This window comes from Sebastes umbrosus, chromosome 20, assembly GCF_015220745.1.
Source record: "Sebastes umbrosus isolate fSebUmb1 chromosome 20, fSebUmb1.pri, whole genome shotgun sequence".
NCBI classification, from domain to species: domain Eukaryota; kingdom Metazoa; phylum Chordata; class Actinopteri; order Perciformes; family Sebastidae; genus Sebastes; species Sebastes umbrosus.
In genome coordinates, this window is record NC_051288.1 from 12,150,919 (window position 1) to 12,176,950 (window position 26,032).

Consider the following 26,032-nt stretch of genomic DNA (forward strand, 5'->3'; position numbering starts at 1 on the left):
GAATACTCATACTAGGAGCCAATCTGTCATTTGAAAATACTTCAGTTCTAACGCAGTTCAACGCAGATATAATAAACAAGATATGCCTCAGAATTGTTGCTGCGCTTGGTACAGATATGACCAAATTCATTTAATCACCTAAACCTAATTATCTCAATTTTTGTTCATCTGCGTTCTCCCTACAGTTGTAACATCATCCTCTCCTTATTCTCTGATATTCATGTGTGCACAGGAGTCCCCTGGTTTAAATGTGCCAGGATTACTAAGCATTCAAGAGCCCATCCCTACACAATAAAGACAAAGAAATCATCATCAAGCAAAACTATCACATGACCTTCATCTGAATTTGGTTGCTTAGCACTTGGCTATGGAGTGTGTGTGTGTGTGAATAGGTGCATTACCTGGTGAGTGGGTGGATCAACCTTGCGTTTTTTTCTTCTGGTTCTGCTTGTTGGTCCTGGGGTATACAGTCAGAGCCTCCTGCCACCTACGAACAGTGAAAATAGTCAAAGTGTTGTTCTTGGGACACTAAATGCAGACTATACAAACTCTGCACCCATGGTGGATCAATATATGACTGGGACAAAGTTCTCTGTAGCAAAATATAAACCATTATACTTGCCAGGACAAGCATGTGCATGACCTAATACCACTGACAGAGAGAAAAAGATACAACTATATTATAAATCAAACACCCTCTACTGTCTAAACAGTGAGCTAATGCAGCAAAAGGGAACCTTTAGTCACCGTCTAATCCTCTAGGTGGCAACACAAAGCATCTTAAAGCCTCAGCTTGGTATGTTATATTTTCCTTGATAATGTATGTTTGTTTGTTTTGCTCTGTGTGGGCTCTAAACTAAAGGCAATTCATGAGAACACTATCATCTAATTAGCCTGGGTGGATTTAGTTAAGTATTATGCCAGAAAAGCATAAATAGACTACATTATTTACTACACAGCACAAATAATACTCCCACACTTGGTTTGTTTCACAGAACCATCTGAGAGGCCGTGATTTGAAACTGTTTGGAAAAGGGCAGGCACTTTCAAAACATACTTGGCAGGTGATTGGATGAACTATCTGTCTAGCCTCAGGCTAACTTCAACCAATCAGATCAACGCACCATATGAAGGGAGAAGAGTGAAAACATCTTTTCCATCGAGAATAGCCTACAGTGACGTTCTTTGCTCTTCTTCCACTGAAGAAATACTCTCCAGTTCTTATATAGCTGTATCTATTGCAGCATCTATCTTAACCTCTTCAGGAGCCGCCATTGTTGTTTTGAACGAACAGTCGCCTCCGTGTCATCAAACACATCTAAACCGCGCCCTTATAGCTGCCAGTAGCTCCTCACAGGACGTTGATTGGCACTAATGCATTACATGAAGCCTGAAAAGATGAATTTTCGTGTGATCTCGTGATATCGCGAGAATCCAGCTGCCGTGCAAGGTAAGGTCTAAAACTAGACTAAAATGATCATGGTTTAAGACAAAGTGTCCCGAGTTTTAGTCTACTAAAAACTGACCAACTGTAAGAATGATGAAGTGGACAAAATATAACTAAACTCACCTGGACTTTTGATCTCAGGACTAACTAATAAAATCTGAAATTAGCCGTCAAGATTACCACTAATCCTCATGTAATTGTAAAATATACGACCTCATGCGTGCTTCATACTGAAACCACTGGCTCTTTTATGATGAGCATAATCAAGTCATCGACAATGGTACACAACACTCATGCATTATGAAATATTTTTCTATTCCACCCACTCTGTAAGGAGTGCTTTGGTGTGGAGTGTCATTTAACTGTCACACAATGTGACACAGTTATAAATGAATGAGTGCCCACACAGCCCTGTTTTTATACTGGAACATAATGAATCAAACATTTGTAAAGGAGCTTTACATAACCAGGAAAGACATGAAAAATAATACATATTTTCAAAAAACCCTGGTTGTTAAACCACTGCCAGGTAATGGCAACCTTTGCGTGGGCTAATAGGATTGTGTGACAGCCCAGAACCAACACATGGGAGCCAGATGATGGGTGAGTGGGAGGTGTACAGTGATAGCAGGTAGCATAACAGAGAGAGTAGGTGTTGTGAGTCACAGTTCCCTAAGAATAGCCATAATATGTATGCTACGGCCAAGGAGGGAGAGTGCGGTGCATAAAACAGACTTTGAATGTGCAGCATTGGAGGACAGGCACAAGAGGCAACTGAATTATGAGGCCTTAAAGCTTGTGTGTTGTGATCTGTGTCCAGGCATATGGGGGTGTTTGTGAGCACCGGGAGAGGGAACAGTTCAAGAATGTGCTCTGTCACTGCAGTGTGGATTGCAAGTCTCTGAAAAACACAGCCCAAAGGAGACAGCAGGGGGCAGAGCGGTTTTGGCAGCAAAGGCAGCTGCACACAGCTATTCTCCGTTGTGCAAGTCTCTGTCATCCCTAAACCACACAAACCAATATAGAGAGCAACACAAACAACACTGCCCACCTGAGGCAGTTATTCATCATACCTAATATATGAAAATATAATGGTAGATTGTCCATTCCTGGTTCTTATGTCTTACCCGTTGATGATTTCTTTACACTCTGCCCGTATGAAGTTCTCTTTCTCAGGTGTCAGGATGCACAGCGAGTTCTTCTGACCCGTTCTGGACTCCCCATCGATGACGTCGGAGCACTGGTTCATATTGATTGTCCCCTGGGGTAGAGTGCTGGGCTGGAGGACACAACGGAAACACATAGATAAAAAAAAAGTGTTAAGTGGGGAAGTGAACAGACGTGCCCACATATCCCTCCACATGGTGCGTCTTCTCACACAATCCGCCCCAGCATCAATTTTCCTGCCAAGCTTGGCAAACCACACACAATGATATAATCACAGTCTGTGCAAAGGAAAATGTTCCTGTTAGGGCTCGCTGTGATTTATTTGTTTCTTGCGATATGTATTGCAGCATTTAAAAGAGAGAGTAATTACATAATTGCATCATATATGCAGCATTTTACTTCACTAGCTCCATTTGTAAAAAGAAAGTATTGCTCTGGCAATAATTAGGGGGATTTTAGACAGGGACATTAGGTAACTCTGATTGACTTGGCATGACATTATTGTATTTGGTTGATAGTCGCCATTCAATCAAGGCTTAAGTCCATAATCAATACAGTAATAATGAGGCACTTTTTGTGACCCGGCTGCCCGGTTGAAAACAGTTGAGCCGAAACGAAGCACCGCCCGGAGCAAATTTTCTCATTTTACAGCTAAACAGTACACTAAAATATGTTTCTGAAAACATTTGAGGCGAGAAATAGGCATTACAGTAACATAATCTTGATTCATATTTGATCAGCGCTGCCTAGTGTGACAGTTTGATGGGAGTTGGTAAGTTTTGTGAGCTTGAAAGCTGCTCAGAGACTGCTAGGATCTGACTGGTTGTTTTCCTTTGGGTGCTGTGAAAAATGGCAAATGCCATTATGAGCACTAAAAGGAGGCAGAGGAGTTTTATAAAAAATAACTTTTATCATATTTGCTCAAAGTTACCAACTGCAGCTTTAAAATCAGACTAATTTACAGTATTTAGCAAATTAATTAGATGGTTTTACTTCAGGATTATTCCCATTGCATCCATTCCAATGTGAATATAGCCTGTGTACATCAGTGTTGGTAGTTCAGCCAAAACACACAGCCGTGTTGCATATTTTACCACTAGAAAGAGCCTGAAAGGACCTGTGAAAAGGACCCGTCTGTTCCATTTATAAACAGTGCAAGTTCATGGGTTCACTGAGCGGTTTTGAGTTTAATCTGTCTGATGCCTACTAGCTGTGAGGTGTAAACCCAAATATGCACACCAACATGGATGCCATCTGTCAGCCATAAATAACGTGACCGCAGGACTTCCACAATAATACTACTTTGTGTACATGACTTAGATGCAGGTTTATGCAAGCACACACAGTGGCTTTGTATGGAGGCACGGCTCATTTACAATGAATGGATAGCTCAACTTGGAACAGATAAGATATTCTATTTAGAGTTCATTGCACTGCATCGCTCCAAGTGAACCTGTTGTGGTAGTTGTACTGACTTTGTAAAATTGTGTTTTTCTACGTGCAAAGTATTTGTGCAGATGCATTCTTAGAAAGAACGTACATACAGAAGACAAACATTTGCAACATTACCACAAATATTACTAGTTAAGCAAATTGACTTCTGCTTAGTCTGACCTTCAAATGACTTACACGAGCAATGAAAGAAGCCTTGATAATCTCATGTTGACTGAGGGATTTATATTTGTTCACTGAAGTAAAGGAGTACTGCATAACTAAGCACACTGGGCATGGGTGGCTGTTTGAACAGCTTTCGGGCCCTACCTTCACTGCACTGAACATACGGGCAGAATTATAGACACCAAAATGCCACAGTGGTTCCGAGCTATAAGTACCAGGTAACCACAGATGATAAATTACAGCCCTCAGCGGATCGGAATATATTAGGAGATAGAGCTGGAAACAAAATTAAAAGGCATCAAATTCAAGTTTGCTGGTGACCAAATAAATCTGACTCAAGGACCCAATTTGTGCGGCATAACCATAGCCTGTCAGAGACAGAGCAATGGAAGCCTCTAATGTGGACGGAGAAGTCAATAGTTAACAGCTTGTGGTGATCCAACCCTGAGGGCAAATGAGAGGCTCTGTTTACTTCGTTACTGTTAAATGTCACTTTCATTCTCAGCTCTTTTACCACGGTCTATAGTGTAAGTGTAGCAGAGAGCACAGTCAAAATTTGGCACAGCAAACTGGAGCAAGGGGAGTAGGTTGGTTTTACTAGGCTAAGAGTAAGAGAAAAATAGGAGGCAGCATGTATCAGGTAGTATAACCTTTGCAATTTCTCACGGTAAAACGAGAGTGCCATAGAGGAAGTCGGCCATTATGTTTTGGTTCAACTTCTTATACTCGTGGCTTTAAGATCACAGAGGGCTCTTGACACTAAGGTGAGAGGCCAGGGCAACAGCCGGGAATGACAGAGAGACGAACAAATAGACGTCAGGACAGCTGGGCGAGGGCCTAGGCCTGCTTCAGACTGGACAGAGAGACTGGCGTCAGCTTGACCTGAGAGCCCTGTCACTCTCAGACATGGAAAGAGGAAGGAGGTTTGGGGACAGAGGGTGGAAAAAAAAGGGGAGATTAAGTCTCAAGCTGGTGGTCAAGGAGAACAGCAGTGCAGCAGAAAAAAAGGGGTTTTGTGGACTCTGACTTTGGAGTGCTGGGCCATCTGTCTGAGTAAACAAATCTAGAGTACGCCGCACATGTGGGCTTGTCCTTGAGCTGGAGTCAGAGGAGGATAAACAGCAAAATATTTCAAATTCTGGGAACAGTTGTACAAGCAGCTTAAGCCCCCAGTTTTATAATCACAGCATCAGATTCTCTGGGATGCAGAAAATAAATCATAGACTGACAACAGCTCTGATTAAAAACCTATTTCCATAAAGCTGCTCACCTCTGAGGGTGATTTGAGTGCTTACATAAAGCAGGTTGTGTAGGAGTACAGTATATGTATATAAGCAGCACGGGACTCCTCTCACACGTGTGCACCCTCCATGTCCCAGCGCTGTGTCAGCTGAGCACCAATACACGCCCCTACTGTGGGCCCGCCACCACGGCTCTAGCCCCCAGACCCAGGCCCCCCGAACCCACACCTCTCTGTCACCTAGCCTAGACCCGGTCCCCTCTTCCTGGGCCACCGCTCTCCACAAAGGGCCCTTTGTGAAGCAGCAGCAGTTCACACAATGTGGGATTGTCAGCCGCCACAGTCCACAGAGCCACTCCTCCCCTTAACCCTCAACAAGGAAATGACCGAGAGACAAGAGGACCGAACAAGTGTCCTTTTGTGATCAGAGCATGGAAATTATGAAGGCAGCATAAACTTATTCTTGTCTCTGAAGTTGTTCAGACAATAATATGAATGCTGTCTGGATGGGAGAGGGTGAGTCTCAAGGGGAGGCAAGGACAAATCAGAAAGAGATTTTGTTTCTCTAGGCCACTCTGTGATGAATGGAGGGAGCAGAAGGGCATTTCGCATCAGCATCAATATTTATTGGGATATGCGTCTGTGAAAAGATTAACTGAAAGCAACAGCCAGATGTGCAATTTTAGCTGTCATACAGTATTAGTCTTTACTAGAATACTGTGCTTCAATGGCAAACATCAAATCGAAATATTGTCAATCATTGCATCAAGTAAATACAGTATACTGTATGAGTATTTCATTGATTAATTATAAAACTTATTTATTAATTAATATAACATTTTTATTGTTTTGTTTTAGCCAACAGGTGTTAGGGGCTATGTCAACCAAAGCGTTTTTTTTTGTGTGTTTTTTAATGCTTTGCAATAGGAGCGCTGCATATTTATGCTATGTTAAAAACGCCAGCAGCGTCAAGAGTTCGAAAAATGTTAAACTTTGGGTAAGACACTACGCTCGTCACTGTCACTTTTTAACAGCCATCCAATCACAGTGAATGAGGGGCAGGACAAATAGCCTACCACAAAGACGTGATCAAATGTTATCATGAGTATGTTGTGGTCTTATTGTGTATGTTATGCTATCATTTTAAAATTTTTACTGTGGACTTTATGTTGTCCTCATGTCTGGAGCAGTGCACCAAACAAATTTCCCCATGTGGGATAAAAAAAAGTTGATCTGAATCTGAACCGAATAGTCGTACTCGCTGAGATGTTTCCTCGCCCACAAAATCTAATGAACCCACATAGAGCGGCGGGGCCGTTCTCTCTCCCTACGTGCTTCGGCTTTTCCTTCATCCAGAGGAAGCACTCTACCTTGTGCCCACATGTTTACTTCGGCGGGTATTCCGTATCATAGCAACCAGACGCAACCAAAGCGCCTCAGCTGAAAAAACGCTGCGCCCCCAAAGCACTCTCAAGTGCTCCCAGCTGAGTGTTTTCAGAGGAGCGCCTGGCGTTTTAAGCTGGGGAAAAAATGCTTTGGTGGACACGTCCTCAGGGTCGTACAATTGTAAATGGAAAAAAATCAAAACAGCAGCTCTAACACTACAAAACAGATCCACGAGAAGCTTCATATCTAAAACACTTTTTTTAAGCGCTCAAAGTAAAAAAAAAAAAAAATCTATGTTGCCGTGCAATACGAGTGAATGGAGACACTATTCCCAGATTACCCACTCAGGAACTACAGCTGATCTACTGCATATTTTAGGCCTCTCTTCTCTCTGTACCATATAGTATTCATACGTCTTGTGATCTCTGTCCAGATGGTGTGTATCATTCTAACAGTGTTCATTAGGAACCAACTCTCTGTTTAGAAAATGGTAATTAGCATGCCTTTGCACCCTTGGCTTCCTTCACTCTTGGCCATTCCGCAGCTTAGCAAAACATCCCATTCTCCCTTATGACACAGCGGGAGAAATATTTGCTTCTTTTGGCAGCTGGCTGATGGTCGACTCTCAATTTTGGTTGAGAAGCAAATTCCCTTCCTCTGCCAGCAACATTTTTGGGTTTGACAGACTCATTTCTAGTCATGGAAAGCAAAAGTGCAGTTAAACTGACTCATTTAAGAGGAGCATGAGGAAATGAAATGGCATTTAGTCATGTGACTGAGTCACATATTGCAACATCTTTTTTAAAAAATACTTTCACCTCATTTTCTCATCAGTATGAATGCAGCTAAAATATTGCTCAACGTCCGAGTTAGTGATGAACACCTGTAAGTTGATCAGAAACATCTGTTATTTGGTACTAGGTGCCAGGTTGTCTGCCAGCGTTGGTGGTGACAAATTCAAAAGCTACGTCACTCATTAAGTTACATTACTCTTCTTTGGACATGTAACAGCAAGATCCTCAAGTTCATCACCCTGCATCCAAAGCCATTTGACTTTGATCATTGAAGCCATGGGAGCCAAAGGAAAGCTGATGGCACTGCTTCATCCTGACTCATGGACATGGCCTAGAATCAGGTCTTTTCGGGGTCCAACATCCTCTGCTCATTACCGATAACAGCAATTATGCAATAAATCTTTCCTTAGCAACTTAGGACAACAGAGGTAAACACACATTTTTGATACCAGTGAGCAACAACCAGCTGCGGGGATATGTCCTCAGGTGCCAGACGGATGGAGTCACCTCTACTCTTGCTACAGAGGAACATCAAACCACTGTCTCTCGCTCTCCTTCTCAAGTCCACAATAATCATACAAACACAGATATACATTGCAATCAGGCCAGGAACTAGAGCTGACAGATTGGCCATGGACAAAATTACAATCATCACTGTTTTCAGAGTCCTCACTGTCCTATAATTCCCCCCCTATATTGAGACGTTAAACCGGTACAATCACACGTGGTATTTACCTTAGCTTCAGCTATAATACCAACCCCCTGCCTGTACTTTAGACAAACCTATAGTGCTATAAAATCAGACTGAACCATATGGTGGATATCTGACATCTCTGTTGTAGGGGCCAAGTACAGTCCTCCAGGCATTCTCAGATACACCTCACTCCACTGGTATGCATTCAAGACGTAGCATTCACGACTGCTACAGTATATATGCATCTGTCTTAAGCCTGGTTACACAGCAACAGCACCGTAGTGAAGGCTAACTGGGAGTTCACTGTATCGACACAATATTCGGAGGAAAATAAATCCAAACACCACGCATTTCACACATATTTGTACCAGGTATTTCAGAGAGGACTGTGGGTGGTAGCAGCTCTGCTCCTCTTATAGAGAACTGTGAGAGGATGTGGGTGGTTTAATGCTGTGTTAGGAGGCCAGCAGTCGACAAATGAAGAGGAGGAGGAAGACGAGGGAGAGAGTTGGAGGATGAAGACCATTTTCTCTGGCTAGTACAGCAGGATTCTTTTCAAATAGAAAATGCTAGGATCGGTCAATCAGTTGCAACTGTGCTGAAGCTACAGATCTTTGGCAACACACAGTGGTGGCAAGCCCAGCATAATCAAAAGCATGTGTGGGTGTGTGGGTACAAAAGAGAACAATTTCCATATGATACATTATTTTCTTATTCTACTACACACAGCATTGTAAATTAAACGTTATCAATCATGTAAAGTCGTAAAACACACTGGCAGAGTGTGAGAAATCAGTCAGTGTATGTCTGGGTGGTGACAGAGTAAATGGGCCGGGTGGAGAAACAGGTGCTGCGATCGAGTTGTGTCATGTTGCGCAGCGTTGGCTGTTCAGACTCAGACTAGTAGAATCATTGAGAGTGTGTGTGGTTTTCCAGACGGGTAACTTTTTCCTTTCTCTGCTATCCGACTCCATCTAATACTTGCCAAGCTGCTTCTTTCCTCTCTGCACACGTATGCATGTAGACTGTCCTCAATTTCATTACTGTGTTTTCATTTGTAAACATCTTTCTTCTAATTGGTGTTTTCTTCATACCTCATCTGTGATGAACGATACCCGTTATGTCTGCTTGCTCCACCTATCAGTTCAGTTTTTACCCTCGCTTAACGATACATCAAATTAATTCGATCAATTAATGTTTTTGCATGATGTGTAAAAAACAATTATTTCAATGTGTACGAAAAGGTTACTTTTAGTCAAAGAGTAATGTACATGATAGCTGGCTACATTACCTGTCTTGAGTCACAGAAGTCCCCTAAACTGTGACTTTACTGTGAGTTGTGAAGTGGGAGGAGAAGTGTCCCAAAATCTGTATTCCATATCAATTTTTCTCTAAATCTAAATATCCTCAGTGTTACTGAACATACAAACAACTCTCCCAGATGTCTCCATCCTACAGGTTTATGTTATGGCAACCAGTTTTAATTATTTCAACTTTGTTTCAGTAAAATTATGTTTTGTCCGTTATTTTGGCATGCTGGACAGCTATACATACTACAATCCCCATGAGCCTTGGCAACTGTTGCCATGGAGAAGCAGTCAGTCAGAGACGTGAATCGAAGCGGTAGCAAATTTAAAACACGTACATTGGATTTGTTAAGAAAACACTGCCCCATAATTCAACCAAAATTGACACAGAACCCATAGGGTGAAATGATTTAAGCTACAGATTGTGAAATCAGTTTTCTCAACAGTGAGCATATTTGTTGCTATTTGCCATCTCTAAATTAGGTGTTGTGAAACATTTTACTTTTGTCACACATCCCAGACAGGGTAGTGGACCATGGATGCAGGAAAGTGTGGGTTATGCATGTGCAAATGCATGTCAAACTGATGAAACAATTAGGTCCTAAATAAAACACCTCCATTAACAGCGTGCACTAACATAAGCTCATTGCAACAAGGCCAATAATGATTACTGGATAACCTGCGAGAGATGGACACCACTATTAACCAGCCATGTTCTTCAAGTCTATTAGTGTTCTCTCCAATAGAGTGCCATTCACTCACTGACGTGTAGAGCAGTAAATCCTAGAGTTGCAGCTCTAGGATCAGCGTTTTGTCTCCACTGCAAAAAACAGTTGTTCCAAGATCACAGTGTGCCCCAAAACAGCAGTGTCTGGATAACTGCAGCGTCCCATACGGTGCTCTGACACAGCACTATGGAAAGTAGGCCAAGGTGAATAGGCACCCATTATATGCTGTTGCTGTTGTAAAGTCGCAGGGTCCCAATGAAAACTATTCTTATCAAAATACAAGAGGCACAGAAATATCTTTCTCTCATTCAACACAGTTGACAAGAAGCCATTTTCTGCAACTCAGTCAGCACTGTGAAGAAATTACATAAGACCTGCAGTCAGGCTTCAACTACCTCTTTGATAATGACTGCAAATCTGCCAAAGCCTAAGTCAACGCAAATTAGCCCATCAGGCAGAAGAGAAGGGAAAATGGGGGAGGGATAGGAAAATGTTCCTTTGGGAATTCAGCTAATTCCTCGGTTTCTGGAGCTAGCTGGTTTTCCACAGGGCTGAAGAGCAGCTTCCTACAAGCCCAGGACTGGTGGTAAGCAGATAACCTGCACAAAACAGTGCTGACGGCAGATAACTTTAGAGGCTTGAAAATTCCTCAGGTAACAAAACAAATTTGTGGTTAAACCAGACATTATTTTATCAAACAACAATTAAACAAAACTAAGAAAATGACCAACCATTGGCACATGACAGGTTTTTTTTTTTTTTAATCAGTGCTACATACAATATTTGGTCAGCACTCAAGAAGTATTGAGGTTCAATACCAAGTTAAGTGATTATGAAAACAAACCATCTGATTCAACTGAGAATATTTACAGTATGTATTCTTGTTTGGGCATCTTAATATTTTAGCATATATCAGATAATCAGTTTGTCAAAGATGTCTAAGTATTAACTGAACACAATATGTTGAAAGGACAGCTCAAAGTTGATGAAAACAGACAAGATGGCCCATTTCATAATTTCTGCATTTATTTATGGTATTATAATAAAAATCTGTATTATATTGCAGTGTTGTTTTTGATTTTATTACATATCAATCTGTTTTCAGACGTTTTTTCATTCAGTAGTTGATATTTCAGAAGGACTGGAGTTTATTTATATAGCGGGGGCATTTTGGGTGCTTTCTCTTTAAAGCCGAGAGAAAGCACAGAGGAGAGAGCACTAAGCTGATTAGGTGCCGAGGCTGGAGGCACGCCAGTCCATGGCTGCTTGAGATGGGAATTTTGGGCCAGGTCCTGAGGAAGCTGGAGTGGGTTATTAACGAGCGAGTGGCTCACCCAACAACAATTAGCAACAAGCCAACATACTTACGTTGCAGGCTATGTGGATTTTACAAGCAAGACCTACGGATGAAACAATGCCCAGAAATGGTAGTAAGAGCTTTTACTCAAGAGATAGTTTCACCTGTATATCAAATATTTCCATCTAGATATGTCTACCAGACCAAACTCCAAGGCTGCACTTTCTTGCTTTCTTTTCTAAAAATATCTTGGCTGCAAAGCTCCGACCTCAACAGGTGGTTGGATTGGCAGGTCGTCAAGCTGAAGTGAAAGGTTAAAGGTCATCCAATGCACCTGCACCTGTTGCATCTCGGAAAGACATTCAACTGCAGCTGTGGCTACTGCAGGCCATCACAAGGCAGCAGTCTATTAGACACTCGGTCTGGGGCCAGTTTACGACTGGACTTCATCCAACTGAGACGTTGTACTGCAGTGATGTAACTCATCAACTCTTGTCATCCATCCACACAACCTAAAACACAGCTATAGCTTATGAGAAATTGTGTAGCCAGATGTTATTTAATCACAAATATGACCTCAATATACTGGTGGGTTACAGTGGTGTCCATCTGTGGGTTATTCACAATAGCAGTATTTTCACTTTCCAAGGTCCCTACACCCCCACCCATCGCATATGCAGACACCTACCCCACTGTTTTATTAGTGCCCGTCTCAGAGCTGGCTAACCTCTCACCCTGATGCTTTAAATGAAACCTTTTGTCAGTGTCCTGGTCTAGTGTTTAGAACAAACTGAGCGAGCAGTCAGTCAGGCCGTGTTTGGCTTTATAGACAAGGGAGGGTTTTGGGGGGGGGAGAAGTTGCACAATACTGCTGGCTGCTCTCTCCAACACAAATGATTTATTGGCCAGAGAGAGCTGGAATGAAAGACAGAGATGCGAGAGAGAGAGTGGCAGAATGAGAGAAAGTGAGGAGGTAAAAAGGACGGGAGAGTGAATCGGACTGAGTAATGGGAAAGTAAAAAGTGGGGACCGTGCGAGCGAGAGTGGACACTGGTTTAGCCAAAGCCTCCTGGAGCCAGCCTTTCTCTGGATAATGAATAGCTGGAAATCATTAAAAAGAACAAGAAAATGAAGGGGGTACAAAGAGGAGGATGGTAAAAAAGACATCCTGAAAAAAAAAGAGCCTTTAAGAACTTCTCACCATGGCACAACAGTGGACTGCCATCAAGCGTTTGGCTCAGCCCAACATGGCAATCATATTCACCAAGAAAAAGTTCACCATCAACTGGATCCCACATCAAAAGAAAACTGAAACCATTTGCTATGAGCAATATAGTACTATTTTACAATGGCGCTGATAGACCTAGTGCCCTGTGTTAAATGATCCTGTTGGCAGGCTCACGCAACAGTGAACACTAATATAATGATAGACCACAGAGTTGAACACAAGGACTGTCTCCACTTGCTTACAGCCTACCTTAGTTAAAGCTCAAAGTTTAAGTAGAACCTTATAACCAGTGGTTACATTATGAAAGTTTTCATTTATGATACGTTAAGAGAAGACAAACGCCGACTCATTGATGTGGTCTGAGTTTCACCAATTTGTCTTTGCATTTCCAGGTCAATACATGTCAATGAATTCGGTCCCATTTTCAATGGGAGCACTTTCTGCGCATCCAATCTAAGCGGGGCAGCTTAGCCCCCCATTTTCTGTGTGTTTGAGTGTGCATACTGGAGAACAATGCTGTTTTATTGAGTGTAATTTGAATTTAATAAGTAATTTGAAGCCATTATTTTTAGACTCATTAGGTCTTTTGGCTGTGGAACACACACGCACGCACGCGCACGCACGCACACACGCACACACACACACACATACACACACACACAAAATGTAGAACGGGAGTTGGTGAGGGGGAGGTCAGTTGGAAAGCATGAACCATTAGAACAACACCAAAACCACAATTATGTTTGGTTTCAAATCAGATGGGGTCTTGTTTCTGGGCAGTTCGCCATGTGTGTCTGTACGCTAATGACAGTAACAGCTTTAAATGACACTTTTAAAGATAAAGACAATAAAAGTGACCAAAGTGGTGCCATGTAGAATAGTGGCTCACATCCAGGCTAAATGCAGTTTAATGTTTAGAAAGCAGACTTGGTCCTGAGCCAGACAGGGTTACTGTACTTCTGACCTAAGAAGTTGAAGTATTCAAACAGGGAACAAGTGGAGGAGATAAGATTTTTATCTTGGCCACATCCGGAATGATGTAGTGGCTAAAGCCAAGGCAAAAACTAAAGAGCACAGATAAAAAGACTCTGGAAAATCAGACCAAAAGCCCAACAGAGAGCCAGATTGGTCATTTATCAAGTGAAAAGGCAACCTAGCCCATCGTCCATGAGACCTTTCATTGTATTCAGCTTAATCATACTCTCCTGGTAATGGTAAACTTTTGTCTCTTCAGAAAAGCAAAGCACTGAGTTGGAAAGTGGACAGGCATATTGGGTCACTTGGAGGACAGCAAGGCCCTTGATTAGCGATCAATGTGAGCTGGTGGTTAAGAACCTCTGCTTAAGCAGGGATGTACGATCCCTTCAGACTACCAAATTACTTCTGGTCTGATTTTTCTAGAAGCTGTAGTCAAGTTTGTTGGGTGCCGTGTCAGGTCGATCATTTCTCGTGAGATCAAACAGAGTAATGTGGACATCTTGGCTTGGATCTGACGGGGAGACTTATACATGGAGCTTGGTTTGTGTAGACAAGACTGTGCTATGTTGCCTTGACATCTAGAAAGAAAGACTAAATATAATCCTGTCTTAAGTAACTATAGTTGCTACAAAAGCTAAGGCATTGTGTTTTCTGATGACGCTTAGGATGACACCTCCACATTACAGTGCCTGTTTTCCTGAGGAAAGAATCCATTTTAAACAGGAAAGCATTGGGTGTGGTACAGTATCTTTAAAACTTGTTCACACTGGATTTTTTGTTGGCATGAGGGGGCATAGTGTATCATTGTACAGAGGATCAGTCCAGACAAGCGGTTTAAAAAGCATCACCAATGGCAAATTTTTGAGGATTTTCTTTCACTCATTTTATTCCCAATTCCCAATGCAAAGCAGTCCCAATCACTTGGTGGCCAAGGGGAGGATGTAGACTGCCACCCTGGTAGTCAGTGATATGGCGTAACATGTAGTGTGTTCACAGTGTTGCTACCTCTTCCAGTTTACCTTTTGTGTTGTGGTCTGGCACAATTACGCAAATAATTAAAGTTATGGAATTACACAGTCAATTAGAGCAAGAGTTTGGTTTGTTTGACCAAAATATTTATAATAATTTTGTTTCACAACAACGGTGTTTGCAGGTGGGAAAGCTGGTGAGGGTTCATGCATTTGTCGCTGAACTTTCGACTCTACTACTGGTTGGTCGTGATACCTGCACAGTGGTTGCTAAAACTGGAGTGGATAACGCCCTGTGTGTTGCACCCTCATTGCGGTCAGCCTCCCCCAGCCGACAGCTTGGGAATTCCTGGGATAAAACAGTGACGAGAATCCACAAAAAAATTCCCTATTTCTGTGAATGAAAACAAAAACAAGGGAATTTTATAAATATAGTAAAGTGGGCGATAGCTTTGGGATGTGGGGCTGAGTGGCAGTTACAGTGTTGTAGACCCTGATGATTACAAGCTGTGTGAATGGCTGTTCCCATGGTTTTGTGGCTTTTGTGCAATGGGAACAGTGACCCCACTGTAATCCATGGCTGTTTACATTCCAGCAGATCAGTTCCTACTGGAACCATGGGGAAGGAAGGGCAGGGGTTAAAGAAGACTCTCACGCACCATATCTCTATAAAACCAACACACGCCTCACCCAGGACACACACTTAGTAAACAACCCACAATGATCCAATATGGAGGGCTTACACTGTTATCAACACGAGCTGTGACCGACATCTCATTTATTCTTTACCCTTTTACCTCTAAATTGTCCGCTTCTCTCTCCAATCCTTCCTTCCATCTTGTACTGTAACACAAACTTGTGTACTCCAGGCAGCCTTTTTTTTCTCCCCTCTGTTTCCCCGAGGCTTGCTGTGAGTTGAAGACTGAAGCTCCACTATAAGTAGCCCTAATTTGATGGGGTGGGGTGGTCAGCCTCCACTTATTCCCGCATACAGTGCCTGAAGGCAACAACGCGGCTCAGAGGCCCTGCCCACTCATCCATTCCCTAGAAAACTCTCCTCATTCCCAAACCAACACAAGACAAAAGGTCCTCAAAATTGGTTTAAAATAGCCCTGAATTTCATGTTTCACTGGGCTAGAGAAGGGAGAGAGTTTATGCATGTTTCAACGTGTCAAAAGGTCTTAAAAGTCTGAGGGCACACATTGCTCACTGGTTGTATATGCTCATGTCTGGAAGATTCAGGAGAGAGGCAACTGAATAGTGTGCCTCAAGTTAAAAGAATGCACAAATGTGTGGGAAATGGAGGGAAGTTTTGTCAAAACCTTCTCGGTTCTTGGACTATGCTACGGGGCAGGGGTCCACTACTTCAATTCCAGTAAACACAGGAAAATTAATTGAGCTAAGATGAAATGAGAATGACTTCAACAACTGAAATGTCATGAGAACATCATGTTCTCCTTTGAATAACAAGGGATATGGCTGTGGTACAGACAGTCAACTGTAGTCAATACAGTCTAAAGGCAAATGCAATTCAAGCGTCTCTGAATGGGCCTTTTGTGCAGTGCAACTCAATAGGTAGCCTCGTTTTATTAACAGGTATACTGCGGTTGTTCAATCTACATTACATTGACAAGCAGGAGAACACACCGTCTTTTCCAGTGGCCTCAAAAATAAAGTGTGGAAATATTGTACACAACGGTCAACAGTAATAAAAAGAGTTTCAGGTAAATGAAACTGAGGCTGTGTGTGATTCAGTGTGAGCTCAGAGACCGCAACAGAGATTGAGGCATTGCACAAAAAATATTTCTAGATCATATGATGAGGGGTGTGCGAGTGTGTCAGCAAGAAAAGGTTGCAATTAGGTCAAGGCAAGGTCAATGGGAGGTAGGTGTTGTGTGGGGTATTTAGGACCGCATCGCAAAGCAGCTATTAGAGTGTGGGTGTTGATCATTTTAACTTGCACTGATGTCATTAAAGTGGCTTTGTTGAGCTGGAGAGTTCTTTACACCCACGTACCTGCCCTTCACCATGAGGCGATAATGGATTTTGGGTGTGTATGTGTGTTTCTCACATCACTTAAAAACCTGAACAGCTTATTCACACAGTTGTCTTTGGGAAGCCTCTGTTCATGTTGTTCATTACCTTACCTCTAAATGATTATACTACTATACTTGAAAGAAATATAAAAAAATTAAATAAAAAGCTGAGCAAAACTCAAAGGAGCGAATTGTCACTTAAAGGAGAATAGCTGGTCCACCTTAACAGCCCACCTTAAGTGAGTCTGAGCCGGTGTTGCAAGACACGGGAGCTTGGCTTGGGTCTGAGGAGTTGTAGCATTTATTCACCAACAAATAAAATGTACACACACTGCACTGCTACGTTCACAGCTATAACGCCACCGACAACCCCACACTCATCGCCGCCACACACACACACACACGGTCTGTCAGTAACCTGCTGACGTTACGCCGCGCTGACAGACTGTATGCGTGTGTGACAACGGCGAGCACGAAGCCACCAGCAACGCTACAGCTGCGACCGTAGCACAAACACACGTGCGGTCTGTTGGACACTCGCTATCGTGATGCCGATACACTACTGACAACTCGGGAGCTAACTCTAACGGTGTGGTGAACTGGGTACTCAGTTGTCCCTTTTGTGCATACACTGCAGCTGGCGATAAATGATGGATTTAACCTGTTTGTGCATCGGCTTATCATTGCAGCTGGGCGGCTTATAAAAATAGCACCACTGCATGCAACACACTAATCTTGTCAGTTAACAGTTAATAACCGGTTAACAAGGGTCAGTTATCTGTTAGAAAAAATAAATAAATTAGCATCCCTAGATTATACGACCACTTTCTCTCAACTGTGTTAATTCAAGACGGCTAAAGCTGAGGGTTTCTCAAACCTTGCAACACCTGTTCCTGACACAGCCTCTGCAGTAGAGCACCCCTCGGTCCCAGGTGCATTCAGCCACACACACACCAACATGTGCAGCTCAGCACAAACTATACCTCTGTCCGATCCAGCCTTGCACATTTGTTTCAATGCTGTGTCTGATGTTTTTTTTCTACAGCTACTTTAGAAAGCTCACAGCCTAGAGACGATCTAAGCCCACACACTCGTGCTTTGCTTCCAGACTGTTCTGTCCTGTATCCCTGTACAGTCAGGACAGAGACAGCCAGAGCTCTCCACAAAACAGAGAATAACTCTGTCCCATGTTACACATGCCGTGGTCAACGGTTGCTGGACAAAGGGACAAAACATGTTGCCTTGGCAACGCTCCCCTGAAATGACTGCGTTGGGTTGCTCTGGGAAAATCTAGCTTGTACATTCAGCAAATACTGGAGACTGAACTGACAGTGGACTTTGTGAATACAGTTATCTCATTTCCATGTTCACAACTCGTAAAATACACAGTGCTAAAATTCAGTGAGCTATCTTGGACGCAACAAGTTTCAACTCCCTTCTTCGGAGGCCTATGCCAAGAACGATCCACGAACACATTAGCCTTGCATGGCAGCACATGTTCTATGCAGGCCAACATTTTCAGCTATTCACTCTTCATCTTTCCAATCAGAAATGCTTTTTCTCTTACTCAAGCTACATTTTCTTCTTTTTACCACTTGTCTCTTGCACACAACGGCTCTTCAAAGCCACAGCTGCGTTTAGCATAAAATTATGACGGTGGTGCATCGTGTTGGGTGTTCACCGTAGGTGGGCAACCCCAAATCGATGGCTTCAAAAACTGTGATCTCTCCCAGGCCTCTGCTAACCCATTCCTTTCCCCCAGAGCCGTGCCACATCCTGCAGGTTGGGACCGCAGTCCATCTGGGTTTGGTTAAAGCCAAGACATAGGAGCCATAAAACTAGGCCGAGAGGAAAACAGAGGGGCACCTCCTCATCTACAACCCCAACCAGTGCTCTCAGATGGGGGCTCTGATGTGGTCTGGAGTAACGTAAGACTGGCGAAAGCTGCCAGTCTTTACATTTGACCCCGATGTCATTCACAATACAGCATTTAAACTGATCTTAATGTCGGTCTCTTTCTTGTGCTTAATGTTGATTGTAGCAATATGAAGCATTTTGCATTGAATATTTTAAGTTCATGTTATATGCATTCTACATAACTGTGTATAGTAGGTTCAAAACCATACCCATCACCCACAGTATGGGCAAATAACCAACTGCACATCATTGGTGCAATAACGTTTTGAATTTTGGCATCACTGCTCACACAAAATGTTGCAATAATAAAGTTGAAATCACTTTAAAAAAGGCAAAACAATACTGGCGACTAAACCAACCACTTTACAATGAGTCACACACTCAAACTGCTCCGGTGTTATTAATATTTATTGTACCTTCACACGATGTTTCAGCGCTAAATGTATTTTTCCTATACTGTCTATAAAAGTGAAAAAGGCATTAAACTGCAATTTATGAAATCCTATAATGCCACTCATAGATTCTAACCCTACTCTAACAGTCCAAATATTCAGCTTACCTCTTTGTCCACAGAAAACGAGTGCCGGATATGTATGCCAATTAGCCAAGTTTGTGCAGCTGTTTATTCAATACTAAACAATTATTCTAATGAGTTTGGTTTAACGAGTGAGGTTCTATATTTAGTGTCACTTGATATTTCAAGCTCCAGACCCCTGCTCCTTTTGATCCTGCATTCAGAGCGGAGATGAAAAGATGAAGAGTGACATCCAGAGAGAACGATGAATGGAAGGAGGACATGCGCCTCTTTCCTTTGTCTCTCTCTTACAGTAAACACATCATCCATCCTTCTTCTGGTGTCACCATTCTTCACCAGTGCCTCACGAATGCAATTTATTAGCTCCAGTTTGAAGAAGACATTTAGGCCAACATTTTTTGGCATGTTTGCTAAAATAAAAACCTTGGTTTTAAAAAAAAAAAACACACTATGCAAATATTAGCCTTTCCATTCAACATGTAACAGATTTCTATAGGGGGAATGAAATGACCCTGAAGGGCACAGTAAAGAAAAAAACAACAACACAGCATCCTAGCTCCTGCTGCTTCTATTACATAAACCCTCTCAGCATCTCTCTCCTCTGCCAGAGAATGCCACATATAGTATGAAAGGGTCAAAAGCAACAAAGCATGTGCTGCTTCAACTACTTCTGCTTTCACCTCATTTCAAAGCACATCCACGTTTAGAACAAACGATTGAGCGCTGCTTTGGGTCAATCAATATACAGCGTGCCCACGTGCTGCAGTGCATATATAAACTATAGTATTCAAACATGTGACCTACAAAAACATAAACTCAAAAGGACATACATATTCATTTTATAATAATTGATACATATTTGACTTTTGGCACCAATAAAGATCACTAAAGACATTCATCTTCTTGGCATTGAGTGTTTGTTTTTTTTCCAGTTTTTCTTTCAGAACAGGAAGTTATCATGTGGCTCTTGCACAATAAGTGTGTTAGCCACTTAAATAAACACACACAGCTCTGCACATGACTTTTATTATCAACACCACATGTGTCACGTCATTTCTTTCAACACCGCTGTGCTAGTTGGCTTAGTGTTTAACACATTCACTAAATACTCTGTTGTATGATAGAAAGCGCTAGTGTTAACAGGGAGGCGACGGACTGGTCAAGTGGCAGTGAGCCCATCACACCCTCTAGGTATTCCTCGGACAAACACCAAAGTGCTAGTGACGACATAACTACACTTCAACCTATACTATCAAACATTTTCAATGTTTAAAGTCTGTAAATTCATTATTTTCTCTTGTTTTCAATGCAACATGCTCATGTGAAAAGATTTCACTGAAAGCAACTTTTTTAATAAATTGGAAATGAAACAAAAAAGCAGAAATCAGCCTTTTTTTTTTTTTTAATTACTTAACGAGCCACTTTACTGTCACAGGATGTATTATATAGTAAATCAAGCAACAACAAAACCTGTTGTAAATGATCAAATAGTGGTCAGGGCCTTTATTTAACTCAACTGAAAAAGAGTGCCAGCCCTTTATTTGAGACACACTATCATTTAAATAAAAAGATCTAATTTCCCCTGTTTATTATTTCTTCATATTTCCGTATTAAGCCAGCCTATTTTTTTGATCTGTTCTTATTTGTGTGTTAACTTTCTGTTGCTGCTATACACTCACCGGCCACTTTATTAGGTACAAGATGTACCTAATAAAGTGGCCGGTGCTAGTACCGGGTGGTCTTCTGCTGCTGTAGCCCATCTGCTTCAAGGTTGGACGTGTTGTGCGTTCAGAGATGGTATTCTGCATACCTTGGTTGTAACGAGTGGTTATTTGAGTTACTGTTGCCTTTCTATCATCTCGAACCACTCTGCCCATTCTCCTCTGACCTCTGACATCACAACAAGGCATTTTTGTCCACACAACTGCTGCTCACTGGATATTTTCTCTTTTTCGGACCATTCTCTGTAAACCCTAGAGATGGTTGTGCGTGAAAATCCCAGTAGATCAGCAGTTTTTTGAAATACTCAGACCAGCCCGTCTGGTACCAACAACCATGCCACGTTCAAAGTCACTTAAATCCCCTTTCTTCCCCATTCTGATGCTCGGTTTGAACTTCAGCAAGTCGTCTTCACCACCTCTAGATGCCTAAATGCATTGAGTCACTGCCATGTGATTAGCTGATTAGCTATTTGTGTTAACAAGCAATTGAACAGGTGTGCCTAATAAAGTGGCCGGTGAGTGTATGTTGGTAATGCAAACTCAACACCTCCTCCATCAGTTTCACATTGAAACACTTCCAGGAGTTAAAGAGGCATACTTCACTTCCCTTTCATGGATCGATATTGTGCCGAGTGTCATTAATAGCAGATTAACACAGAGAAAGAAAAGCACATAGGAATCAATCATAAGTTTAGTGGGTGAATTTTTTTTTTTTTTTAAATCCTCAAGAGAGCTGTGTAAATGGACAGTACGTGATGCTGAATTTACCACGTGAGCCATCATTGCCATCATTTATTTACTCAAATAAACCGCGCCACCAGCTAGGATTTCATACCGGGCCATTTTTCAAATATCAGCCTTTGTTATCATATTTAGACATTTTTAGTCAAAGCAAACAAAACTCAGCAGCTGATAGGATGAAAGCTTTCACTCACCATTTCGTCCAGAGCGTAGCGAAGTAAGCCATGCTCGTAAAGGATGAAGAACCTCCTCTGCCATTTCTACATTTAAAAAAAAGGAGAAAAATTACTGAATTACTGACATGGTCACATCATAGATATCATAACAATCCCAACAATAAGCCACATGTGAAAATGTGCAAAGATTCAGCATGGGGTTGAAAGCTGTTGCTTATTATATTATTAGTCAATTTTAGCCATGAAAGTTTAACAAATACGGTTACAAGTATGGACAAATATTTAGTTTATGAAGCCAAATATGTTCATTGGATCAGTGAATTAATCTGTAAATGTTCCAATCAAAATTGGCCGCTACACTGGTGCACATACAAACAGTAATACAAACTGGCTAGCAAGCCTTTGGGAAACAGTTGCAGTGGCGTATCAGTTCTTGGCACGCTTTTTTACCACATCACAAGCTTTTCAAGCTAGCTGGAAACCACATTGTTTTTCTTTATAAATGCACGAGGAGAAAAAAAAAACAATAAACAGAACACTGAACAAAGATAGTAAAACCCTGTTTTTTTATGTCTCAGCTGAATGAGTCTGTCTTACAGGATATTAAATGCATTCAACCTTGAACGGATATCTGAAAGTATCATGTCAGTGTTTGCCCAAAACGCATTAAGTGTACGAGTTTAATGGATCTACCGGGGAAGATGAAGCCTATCATATTTTATTAACGGCAAGGTCAAATTTGATCTCTTGGTTAGAATGGTAATTCTGTCGATATTTGTGGAAATGATATGGTGACAGTTCCCATTGATCTCCTTCCTCATTGGCTTGATGAGCTCTTCGCTGCCCCCCTCTTATCTTAATGCACCGTTTTGTCTCAGTGTTAAATATCCTGGGCTCCGATTCCAACTGATTCATGAAATATTGAGAGGTGCTGCTTTGTAACCTAAAAGGCATCGCAAGGTCTCAATAGGGGTGCTGATAAGCTTCACAGGAGATGTTAGGAGGGACACTGCAGTCATATCCATTAAAAAAGGTGATAGATAAGTGGCTTGCAGTGTTGTTGTTGTTGTTACAGCCACAGACCCACAACCTGTCAGACTAAAGAGGTTCTAAAACATGACTCATCCAACAAGTAAGCGCTTTTTTTCCCTGTTGTTTGTTTGTTGGTCAGTGAAAACCTGACCAACCTGCTCACCTCAGCACTACAGGCCACTAATTATACATAAAACGCTGATTGTAAGAATAGGCAGAACACATTAGTGATGTCAGCGCTGCAGCAGCAGCCTGTTGACAGTAGTTGAGTTGAAGGATCCAGAGGTGCTTTTCCCCAAAAAACCCATATGGAAGCCATCAGTGTGGCTGTGAGAACTGGGACTTTTCCTTCTCCTCCCCCACATTCCCTCTACTCCTCTTTGGGATGCACCGCCACAGTATAATCTGGGAGCTGATAAAGGAAGCGGCGCTCCCATTACATGATGCTAGGGGAGAGCAGGACTCGTGAAATAAAGTCAATATTAGGCTCATTATTGCCTTCTTCTGATAGAGGGCCAGGCCTCCCACGGGATGCTGCCGAATCCATGAAACAGCTACAGGAGCCACAATAACCAGACCTCCTGTTTGGCAGATGTCAAATGAGTGGCAGAACGGATAACAAAATTAAAGGAAGGGCTAGGCAAATCAATTGCCTTTTCTCAACTTTCCTGGTCCTTAGAGCTGCCCCGATATACTAAACTTGCAAATAACGATTATTTTCACTGTCCATTAATCTGTCCATTACTTTCTCGATTAATTGATTAGTTGTTTGGTCGACAAAATGTCAGAAAATGGTGAAACATTTTGATCAGGGTTTCCCAAAGCCCTAGATGATGTCCTCAAACATCTGGTTTTGTCTACAACTCAAAAATATTCAGTTTACTGTCACAGAGGAGTAAAGAAACCAGAAGTTAAGAAGCTGGAATCAGAGAAGTTTAACTTTTTTTCTTAAAAAACTACTCAAAATAGTTGGCGATTAATTTAATAGTCAACTAACTGATTAATCGTTGCAGCTCTAAACTTTACCCATCTCACTCAAAGCTGTTTAACACAAAAATCGACCTATTGAACCTATTGACTCTCGGCATGAGCAGAAGCTACAGACAAAGGCTCAAATGAAGTTGTTCCCTTTAAACACTACCCTTTTGTTTTCATAAAGCTCCACCAAATGTTTATTAAAAGGAAGTCAAAAAGAGGTGAATAGGCCAAACTATGCTCTGTTCTGAACATAATCAGCTTCAAGTCCAGCAAAGGAACCACTTACTCGAGATCTGTGTAAGGGATTGTCAAAATTTGTTCCCTCTGGTGCCAGCAGCAGCCATCCTCCATATATCGGTTTTGCCTGGTGAGGAGAAAAACACAGTTATAGTCTTGAAAGCAAACAGGCACATTAACATATCGATTAACAGTTCAATTGTGCACATTTTAATTCACAACTGGAGGCTAGTCTCTTAAGGCCTCAAATTGCGCCCCAATATCAGACAGGATTAAACACACACACACACACACATTTTTGTTCAACTCTGGGAAGGTGTGTATTAGTCACTAGCTGCCTCGAGTTGACTGCAGGCTACATTCTCCATCTGGCTGTATTCCAGAGCACCATGCTGCCCTGGGAAAAAAAGGAAAGGCTAACACACACATGATTTTCCCTCTGATCCTCTAAGTGGGTGGACTAGTGGGTGGAGGGAGCAGCGAGAGGCAGAAGTTAGCAAGAAAAACAGTGGATGAGAAACAGGAGAGAGAAGCAGCACAGAGCCTGGGAGCTTTCATGGCCTCAGATTTGCAATTCAAACTGAGAAATGCAAGTTGGCCTGGCAGTCTTTCTTAAATCGTTCTGGTGCGTACTTGAACTCAAGCCATACTAGTAGTCAGCAATTGTTTGCCAGGCCAAGAAAAAAGCCCTGCATAACCACTGCAGGGTTGTACAGGAGCACACGTTTACTAAATATGTTTACACTCAAATCTTACCTACACCTAAAGAGATTAACAAATTAAGTACCTTACGTAATCCAACAGCAATCCCAAGTCTGCTCAACAACAGCCTACAAATCAAGTCGAAAAGCCCTGACATTTACAGCCGCCTGGCACCTCTATGTCCCTCTGTCAGTGGTTTTGGTTACAGTCATAACTTCATCCCATGTAAAGCCAAATATAATCCACCATGAAATCCGCTTTTCCATTTGATTATAGGTGGTACAGCATATTTCTCAGTTGAGTGATTTTGTAAACAAAATGACATAATAGGAATCATAAGTCCTAACTTTAACCTTGGACAGTCAGCCAAGAGTTTGTGCAGACATGAAAGAGAAACAACTTCCGACTTTTGAAAGACAACCTGAGAGGTGACACATAGGAAAAGCACTTTACAGATGAGACTAGGGGTGGGAAAAAAACTGATTCACCTACGTATCGCGATTTTTTTCCCCACAATTTTGAAATTGATTTTTTAATGCCAGAATTTATATATTTGCTTCATTTGAGTCTATACAGAAATAGACGCAAGTTATCGCTTTTATTGTTGTAGTTTGAGTAACATGACATCATATCCGTTCTGTATCCGTCACCAAAACAAACTGCAGCCGGCCACAGTGAGCCGAAACGACAAATTATGAAACGGTGGAGGTTCTGCGTGGCTTAGACCTCCACTCTCACATTTGAAATCCAACGTTGTAAACACTACACATACAGCAAAGTGTGGAAACACTTTGGGTTTCACACATTGCCAGGAACAGCAGAGCTACACATCGTGGCTAAAGCTGCATGCCAACTCTGTCATAAACAGGAAACGTTATCGTATTGCGGTAACGTGCGGTCAAGCCAGCTGTAACTCACGTCTCCGTGGTCAAATCGGCCGAGGCTACTGTAGAGCACCCATATACTGACATTTATGTGAAATACATACAGCCCCGATGGAGCTGACTATGGATGTTTAAAGAGAACGGAGCTAAAGGGGAGAGCTAGCGACGGACTTGGCAAAGTTAGCGGAAGTATACACACGTGTGACTACGTCCGGTTTTCAA

The 26,032-nt window shown here is 42.1% G+C and overlaps 1 protein-coding gene across 1 annotated transcript in view; it reads right to left on the minus strand.

The window, feature by feature from the left end:
- The window catches only part of si:ch73-103b11.2 (early endosome antigen 1), a 54,587-nt gene that overhangs the window by 25,434 nt on the left and 3,121 nt on the right, over positions 1-26,032 (minus strand). The window contains 5 exon segments of the mRNA XM_037755849.1: positions 402-434; positions 436-487; positions 2,575-2,726; positions 21,996-22,061; positions 24,274-24,351. Of these exon segments, the coding sequence (XP_037611777.1) occupies positions 402-434; positions 436-487; positions 2,575-2,726; positions 21,996-22,061; positions 24,274-24,351 (381 nt within the window).